Source organism: Opisthorchis viverrini (genome assembly GCF_000715545.1).
Source record: "Opisthorchis viverrini unplaced genomic scaffold opera_v5_151, whole genome shotgun sequence".
Classification (NCBI taxonomy): domain Eukaryota; kingdom Metazoa; phylum Platyhelminthes; class Trematoda; order Opisthorchiida; family Opisthorchiidae; genus Opisthorchis; species Opisthorchis viverrini.
The window spans coordinates 1,184,005-1,193,429 of record NW_008751807.1 but is presented as its reverse complement, the minus strand read 5'-3'; the positions used below and the strand labels follow the sequence as shown (position 1 = coordinate 1,193,429).

The 9,425-nt window shown below is 43.6% G+C and overlaps 1 protein-coding gene across 1 annotated transcript in view; it reads left to right on the top strand.

Moving 5' to 3' along the window:
* T265_06922 (hypothetical protein) overlaps nucleotides 1-9,425 on the top strand; it is a gene marked incomplete at both ends in the record, with an annotated part of 98,802 nt that overhangs the window by 41,898 nt on the left and 47,479 nt on the right. The window contains 6 exons of the mRNA XM_009172320.1: nucleotides 13-356; nucleotides 3,343-3,537; nucleotides 3,650-3,949; nucleotides 4,749-5,292; nucleotides 7,486-7,598; nucleotides 8,756-9,175. Of these exons, the coding sequence (XP_009170584.1) occupies nucleotides 13-356; nucleotides 3,343-3,537; nucleotides 3,650-3,949; nucleotides 4,749-5,292; nucleotides 7,486-7,598; nucleotides 8,756-9,175 (1,916 nt within the window). The remainder of the gene's footprint in view (nucleotides 1-12; nucleotides 357-3,342; nucleotides 3,538-3,649; nucleotides 3,950-4,748; nucleotides 5,293-7,485; nucleotides 7,599-8,755; nucleotides 9,176-9,425) is intronic.

Sequence of the window (9,425 nt, the reverse complement as noted above, 5' to 3'; positions counted from 1 at the left end):
ACCTTGGCTCAGCCTTGGGAATGTCATTGGGTGGCGCACCAGCCGGTCCAGCAGGAACAGGGAAAACGGAGACCACCAAAGATATGGGTCGATGCTTGGGCAAATACGTAGTGGTGTTCAACTGCTCCGACCAGATGGACTACCGCGGTCTAGGTCGCATTTACAAAGGATTGGCCCAGTCCGGCTCTTGGGGATGTTTTGACGAGTTTAACCGAATTGAACTGCCAGTGCTTTCCGTGGCAGCTCAGCAAATTGCAATCGTTCTGACTTGCAAGAAAGAGCGGAAGTCACAGTTCATCTTCACCGACGGAGATGTGGTGGACTTGGATCCGGAATTCGGGATTTTTCTGACGATGGTAAGTCGGTCAAGGTTGACATTTCACTCTCATCTTTGTAGATTGTCATGGGACAAGTGTATCCCAGCAATTGACTGCAAACAACAATAAGCTTCCTGTGTAGCAACAGACTGCAATGTGAATGATCTCTTTTCCATGTACTGACCGGCTGTATGGGACTGCGCGTAGGCTCTCTTGGCCCTTTTCAGTGGGACTCAAAAAGCAGCGATTTGCCAAACAGATACAGTATTCAGACTGGATTGGCACGAGTTTGGGAAGAGATTTCTAGCGCACAACACAAGTATCCTCCATATGGTCACACTGAAAGAACGAGTCATTAAATATCAACGTTGGCTAGTGCGGTTGCGCACATACGTGTGAGTGAAGTACACAAAAAAACACTGAAGAGAGAAGTGTCAAATCTACAGTGGTGTCAATCTGCGACGATATTCACAGAGTAAAGTGGGCTCTGATCAACCTGGGAGTGACTTACCAGGAATATCAGGAATATCAGCCAATTATCCGCATCTATTATCGAACCAGGCGGTTAACAAGGTTCACATCATACCCTGAACATTCTCTTGTTGACATATGAGGACGGGGCTAGCTAGTCCACGATGCGTACACACTTTCTTCAACTATCTATCGAGGTATTTTGAGGCATGTCGAAAGCGATACCAGCCAAGAGCAATTAGGTCATTTTATAACAAGGAAAAACCTGTGTAAAGACATTACGCCAATCACAAGATGATTCCACGCTAGCGCTTGTTGTAGAAATAACTGTGAATTTCAAGTGATATTGTCGTTTTCTCTAACTAGCTACTAATCAAACTGAAAATTCGAAGACTTTTAGATATAGATCTATCTCCAGTACGGGACTTTATCAGTTTGCTACTACAATTGTTACAGCCTGTAGGAATTTTTAAATGTAAATTTCTATCCGGAGGACGTAGCACGATCGGCCGCCTGTTTTGTTAGGTTAGAATTTCACACATTCAAACTCCTCACAGCACACATCGATGAAACGCTAATTCGTCTCGAAGGCACCTTTCAACTTAAGGGGGAGACATAAGGCAACCAACGCACCATCTCTTCACGCTGTTATAGTGTCAAATCAAACACGAGAAGTTGAGTTCACCCCCTCATTAGTGTTGAAAGGACGACCGGTGCTGAAAGCCAGTGTTTTATTAGGGTATTTATGTTTCATGAGTGCACACAAGGCACCATCGTAAGAGCAGCGACGCAGCTCTGGCACGCGAAAGTCTCATGAGGTGTAATCCACTGGTCGGATTGTTCATGGACTGGCGCGGATTCCGCAAATCAAACGCACATCATCCAGACCTATCTCAAAAAAGACATGGGAAGGATTAATAAAGCATACATCTGTTGTTTCGTGGGTGACCGTCTATTGGTTACACCTGCAGTGAGCCTGCCAGACTACGCGATAGGGAGAAGAGAGAGAACTGGGGACACGGCTATATTGTCAGAACAAAACATACACAGCGTCTGCGTAATATATAGGATGACTAAATGGCCAAATATGGTCGTTCACCTGTTCGCTCCGTACGGCCAATGGCGGTGTTCCGGTCGTGAGCACTTTCAGACGCACTACGCTGGTCGTATGTTGCTAAGCCGTGTTTGGTGAGAGCCGCCAACTCACCTAACTTCCGGACGTGTTGTACCGATGGTGACCTTCGGGATGCGTCACTCCTCTGCACATTTGCTTTTTTTCCTGTCTGGGCGCGTCCTAACAGCATCAGTCCATCAAAATTCCCAACTGATCACAGGTGGCTGCAACGCTGTTTTGTCCACCCCCAGGCGAGTCCTCTACTTCCTAATAATCAAATGAAGCAAGAAGACAGAAATTTGGCCAGCAAAGCTGGCAAACCATGAGCCGTAGCAAAAGAGGATTGACCCTGATCCATCCATCTGAGAAGCAGTTAGACCAAAACTGGTAGTGGGTTAAGTGATTCATGTTCGTCCCACCATTGTCATTCATGTTCATAATCCTGTGTGTGTTCCCTGTTTCTTTCACGGTAACTTTCCGCGTGAGCATCCAACATAACATGAATTTTATTTTTTTAAACTAGGTACGTCCCACCCAATTCTGTATCGTGTCCTTTTTATGGCTTAGAATATGGTCGGTAACTGTCTCTTCTGAATTCTGAGTGCTCTGGCTTTACGGTTCTCATTTCAAATTTTCATCTACTTTCTTCCTCCTCATTCCATTTCAATTAAATTCCACCATCCACCCCTTCAAAAAATCCATATGTAACTACACCAACCTACTAGACTCTTCATGTTGTATGACTTCACTTTGTTTTATTGATCACGCCTCTCTACCGTGTTATTATTAGTATTACTGACACCGCCAAGGCTTCAGAATCCCCTTCTCGTCACTCTCTTGTCCATATTTTTTCGATCCCACTTTTGACTACATGCTCTTCAGGTGGTTTCCCTGAAGTCTCATAGTGTCTGCCAGCAAACTTCAGGGAATAGTAGTCCATCCACTTTGTTTGCTGTGCTTGTCTTTTCTGTTGCAAAGGTCCAGTCGTCAAAAATTGGGCTCATAGCGATAGTACTGCCTGATAAAAACAAGGCATTCTTTCCTTGGTAGAAAGGTTAGTAGGAAGGCCTCCAGCACTTGTATCCAAGAGATAAAGCGCCCAAAAGCCTTAGATTGTCCCGATGGATGTTTTGACCTACTGCTATTCTTCAGGCTTCCAAAATGTAGTCATCTACAATGGATAATAAATTTGCCATTCAGCACCCGGTTAGCATCATATCCCAAAAAGCTTTAGTTGCAGAAACGTGACCATAGTCACATTCATACAACATTCGGATTACTGATCTTCGACACTCCAAGTATCTTCTTCAACCTTTGGGCTAAGTACCACCGATTACAATAAGTGAATAACCCGTTGATGAATGCTTTTAATTGTGTCTAATTCTATATTATTTTACCTCAAAGTTAATGATAGACCTAACAATTGTATAACTCCCACAGAATCCCGGTTATGCTGGCCGCCAAGAATTACCAGAAAACCTGAAGATCAATTTCCGCACCGTGGCCATGATGGTACCAGATCGAGCGATTATCATGCGTGTAAAGCTGGCCGCCTGTGGCTTCCTCAACAACATAGACTTGTCCAAGAAGTTCTTCACCTTGTACAAACTGTGTGAAGAACAGTTGTCCAAGCAGGTGAGCTACACCTAAACCTGATTAGTGGGCTTGTTGTGAACTAGTTAATTCATTGATCCTGATCCGCATAACCAATTTTGTTAGGTCATACGAAACTCCACTTCCACTTTAGGTCCCTTCGCGTCCGTTTTTTTTTATCGCCACTTCTCACTATACTGTTTCTGAACAGGTTCACTATGACTTCGGTCTTCGAAACATTCTGTCGGTGCTTCGCACGCTTGGAGCTTCGAAACGGGCATCACCTCAGGATTCGGAAACAACGATTGTGATGCGTGTCTTACGCGACATGAACCTAAGTAAACTGGTTGACGAAGACGAACCCCTTTTCATGTCACTCATTCTCGATTTATTCCCTGGCATCAATTTGGAAAAGAAAGGTCACCCAGAAGTAGAGGCTACGCTAGCAAAGCAAGTGAGTGACCTAATGATTCTACTCTCGTGAAGTACAAGTTTAGATTTTGCTCGAGGACTGAAACGGAACCAAGCTAACGCTTTAGTGCGGTATATGTTCTAAGGTTCAAAGTTCTAACTGTGTGTGATGTTATCAGTCTATCTGTTCCTGATGAGGAAGTTAAATGATAAATGATGATAAACAGTCTTTGAACTGTAGCACCTTTTCGGTTCCTAGCTGCCATGCCACCCCGAAGAAAGCACATGAGCTGAGATGCTGTCCAATCTTGGACAGAATAAACGGGCTCGAACAACGGACCTTCTTATTAGTAAGTTCGTACCCTAACCACTGAGCTATGCCGAGCTCTGATGAGAGGACCGGTTGAGGCTCAGTCACCATATGCATGAGAACACACGCAGAAAAATTGCCTTCCCGAAATGACAAGTGGTGTCCAGATAAGCAACGACCAGTGAAGAAATAGCTTCCAATACGGGTTTCAGGATACTGCCACTTACGCGCTTTAGCTTCATCGTTGTATAACTACTAGGCTTGGCCACTTTTCCAGACTACAGCACGAAGTTCGTTCCTTTGTGACAAGGGCGCTGAAAACGAAGCCCCATCTCCACAAAATGTTCAAAGTTACACAATTTTCAAACCAGACTGACAGATACGTGGAAGCTTGTGGACTGACCCGGTCAAAGTACCTTTTGAAAGCAATTTTTAGCAACTGACTTGAACTGATTCATCTTCTCACATTTGTATCTATGTGACCAAACCCTTTCCCAACTTATCTGGTCGACTACAACATTTCCCCACGTAGGTTGATCAACTTGGGTTGATTTATCATCCACCATGGGTATTGAAGTGCATACAGCTATATGAGACCCTACTGGTCCGACATGGCATGATGACCTTGGGTCCTTCTGGAGCAGGAAAGACAAAATGTATCAACGCTTTGATGAAAACGTTGACAGAATTGGGTGAACCACATAGAGAAATGCGCATGAACCCGAAGGCAATCACTGCAGCACAAATGTTTGGCCGTTTAGACGTGGCAACCAACGACTGGACGGATGGTATCTTCTCAACGCTGTGGAGGCGGACACACAAGTTGAAAAAAGGGGAACATGTGTGGCTCATTTTGGATGGACCAGTGGATGCTATCTGGATTGAAAATTTGAATTCCGTCTTGGACGATAACAAGACTTTGACATTGGCAAATGGAGATCGGATTCCGATGGCTGTGAACGCAAAGATCTTGTTTGAAGTGCACAATATTGACAACGCATCACCGGCTACAGTGTCTCGTAATGGAATGGTCTTTATGTCGAGCTCGGTGATGACGTGGGAGCCCATAGTTAAAGGTAAGTGAGGAATTTGGGCCTTAGCTGAATAAATTTTCACTCAACCTGAAAGGTAGAACATACTCACTGGTGATGCCTTGAGTCCTCTTACCATTCAGAACTCACTCTACGGTAAAATCTGAAAAAGTACGCTATGTAGAAAGTGAGCGTAATTCGCTATCAATTGTGAGGCTGAAAATTGCAGTTCCTGAAGGAAACACTTCAGAGACTTAACTTACGAATTTGTTTGAGTTACATTGACTGTCCGTTCCACAAAGCAGAGCGAAAATCCGTGTGACAGTTCTTAACCTGTTGTCGGCAAGACCCTTTGTAGGAAACGCATCCAAATTGGTCACGGGGACTTCCCTAAACTCCAGTTCAGACAAGTAAAGCAAATAGAGATAGATACTGCTTTTGGGCGTTCTTGGTCACAGTTTCCTTAGCTTCCCTAAAGGAAACCGCTCAACTGTTTACTCGGATCAAAACACTTCCGAATATCAAAGAACCAGGGAATTTCACAAAAAGAGAGAACCGCACAGATATACAGTGAAAGGTGACTGACAGCGACAAATGGCAGATGAAAACGTCCAAGAAATTTTGAGAGGCTTTTGAAATGGCCCCACTCTATTTTAACTCACAACATTAGCACAACCAAATGCCCGCCTTGGAAATTTGTTTGTTATCCACAAAGACCTGATATCTACTGAAATGAGTGAGCTATGTTTGACAGACAATTCAGAGATGAATTCAAACATAACATTAGCAATACCTGCGCTTGTGAGAATACCGGTGGTAGTAAAGGCAGCAATGCCGAATTGTGCTATTCAGACAGTTTTTTCTCTGGAAATATAACGTGTTTAACCAAGCGATACACGATCTTAAACTGATGAAGGTTTCTCCTCTATCATCATCCAAACTCAAGAGGTCCGCAAAAATGGACTATGATAAATTTGTACAAAATGGGGCAGTTTTATTACCATGTTACTGTAAAACCACAGATACTTATGCCGAGCTATGTTGTTCATTCATTCATTCAATCATTCATTCAATCATTCATTCATTCATTCATTCATTCATTCATTCACTCACTCATTCATTCATTCATTCATTCATATTCCTTGATGAAATGAAATCACACGCTGTGGGGCCCATGAACTACGAAATGTGACTGATGATTGTATCTGTCCTCGCTCCTCGGCCAGAAGCACCACAAATTTTCTGAAGTCAACAGTTAACGTTATGGCTGACAACCCGTACGAGCTCTATCGGAAAACATCGTGGGACGCCATCCAATGGAATTAACTTGTGGTGTCTTCGGGACTGACCAAGCGTTCCACTAGCTATATCCCGATATCATTACCTCAACTGTGGAACCGTCTGTATATGGACTTATCAGATGAAGCGAAATTGTGAAAGGAAAAGGGATAGCCACGAAACGTCAAATGATTATCACAATGATAACATCTCCTCGTTTTAAAACCGGGCTGGTGGACCATCTGTTGCAAAAAACCTAGTGATCCTTTAGGTCATACAAGAAAGGTATATTCCTGATATGCATCTTAAAACGCCGATGGGCCCGATAATTTAGTCTCCCATTTGTCACTGTAAGGAACGAAAAACTTACCAATCGGGCCAAGAGAAGATTAATACGAGTGTTCGATCACATTCAGTTATGTATCCTCCGTGCTATCTTTATGAACATCCTTTTAGCCTTTTCATCATTTCCGTTTTTTTCCGGAGGTTGCTTAGACTAGAACTCTCGTAAGTAATTACATTGTTCCAGGCTAAACTCTGAAGTCAGCTGAACTAGGCTGCATGAGTTTTCGTAGGCGGATGGATCTCGATCAGATTTGGTAAGTATTTTCATCGGATCTTAGCTGCTACGTTGGTTCTGACGTGACAGGTTTGTTGACCTCTTTAGCAGATAGACATTGGGATTCGTGTGATTGTATTGATTGGGAAAGCAGAGTGCCGTAGGTGATGTAGGTGACTAGTTACGGTACTCAGGCTTGACCCTACTGGTAAACTAGGGCTGAGTTTCGTGCATGTTGGGGATACGGATTTTCTTCCCTTGCTCCCAAGACATTTCTCACATACACGCGAGTTTACAGCTTATCTTCGGGTCCCCCCTTCATTTCTGTCGTCCTGATTCATGTTTATGGCAATGATCTATTAGAATCTTCTTATATGCTTAATTAAACTTTGATTCTTCAGGCTGGTTGCGTACGCGGTCCTCACTAGTGAGAGATAAGATTTATGCGACCTTTGACGGATTCTTCGAGGAGGCACATCGATATGTGACGCAGAGTTTGGGACCAAAAATGCAAGTAAGTGGCATGATGCGCTGCCTGTTTTTTTACTTTTAACCCGACCTATTTGGTGGTGTTGAGTGATCAAGAAGTACGCTTATTAGTCCACTGGTCCCTCCGCGGAGTCATCTACAAAATTCGCTCTGATGTGTTGGAAAGTACATGCGACCTAGTTGGTCAGGCCATCGAAGAGACCAATCAAATCAGAACTGAAGCCATTTCGTTCGCAAGCAAACAGTCAAAATCCGTTCGCTGCTCGCGATTGGTTAATCGGCCTACTGAATAATCATCATCATGCCATGTGTGGATTCCATTTCCCCATCCGCCTGCATGAGACTTACAGCACTCGTTTAGCATGTCCTTAATGCAGCATCAAACTTTATTTGCCTCACGAGCTGTAGGCCATAAAATCGGAATTTGGGGAGACTTCAGCATGTACAGGAGCTCTGTTGGTCCAAGGCTGGTTGCTCAATGATCTACAGTGACGAACTAATGTATGTCCTAGTATCTTCTCTAAGGACAGCACCTACGTAAATCCTGAAAGCTCACTGACTAATTTATGGTTCATCCACCAAAAGTCAGATGGCTTAGTGTCCTGTACAAATATGGTCGGAAAACTTAGTTGAGGTGATTCCATCTGTTGTGCAACAAATCGCTCGGTTAGGCCAAACTATTCAAGAGTATAGCTCAGTTAAGGATGAGTTCTTTTCAAAAACATTCACTCAGGATCCACAGTGGACTGTCATAGAACGCGTAGGGAAAATTTAGGTCGTATTAATGTTGATGTATTCTCAGCATTTCAGACAATACGCATAATAGTGTCATGTTTCGGTGATAGGGCAAGGCTCGGGCTCACGTTTTATCTCTTGTTTCATAGTATAGGCGAAACCGTGTACATGGTTTGTTTAAGCTGAGAATCAGTTGGGCTTGCCCGGTTACCGTGACCTATTCAGAAGCCACCCTCAATCTTGTCAAACCGACTAGGTAGAGGCAATTGATGCACCCTCCCCCTCCTAGTCTAGTGCTAACTAGACAGTAGACCAAATTAGGCTCGCGGATAAAACCTCGATCCTAAAATGGTATGGTCCAATAGGGAAACTTCACATTTTTATTTTCCCCTAAGCATTATGCAATTGTATTAACTTACATCGCTGTTTTGATTGCTACACTTTCAGACTCTCCAGTGCAATTATATTCGGCAAGCGATCGATATATTTGAAGGACTGTTAATGGATTTAGAAGAAAAGGATCTGAATGGTCCACATCTCGAGCGACTTATCACATTTTCCGCAATGTGGGCTCTGGGAGGCCTGCTTGAATTGGACGATAGGTTAAAGTTACAGCAGCATTTGGAGAAGAACGGCCGACTGCCTCTTCCCCGGTGTGGTCCTAATGATACTATTTTCGAATTTGTGGTAGATCAAAAAGGAGAATGGGTACATTGGGAAACCCGCGTTCCGTTGTACACCTACCCGACGGATCAGACACCCGAATACACCGGTATTTTGGTTCCAAATGTGGACAACACCAGGACTGATTTCCTTGTGGATATTATAGCGAAACAGGCGAAACCAGTCCTGCTAATAGGCGAACAGGTTAGTACTGGGATGCCAGCGAATTTTAAGATCATTAATGATTTGTGAAAAGGTAAAGTGGTACAGTGGTTTTAATCCAACCCTATTTCTAAAATGTTAGCTCATGTCACGAGCTTCTAAGGTCACATAGATTTTCATCCTTTGCCCGATTCGTATCGGCAGCTTGAAAATAAAATAACTGTGTCAGACTCGATTGATCTTGAATTAGATTGCGAGAAAGTACATTGGCAGGCAAGTCTGATGGCATTTC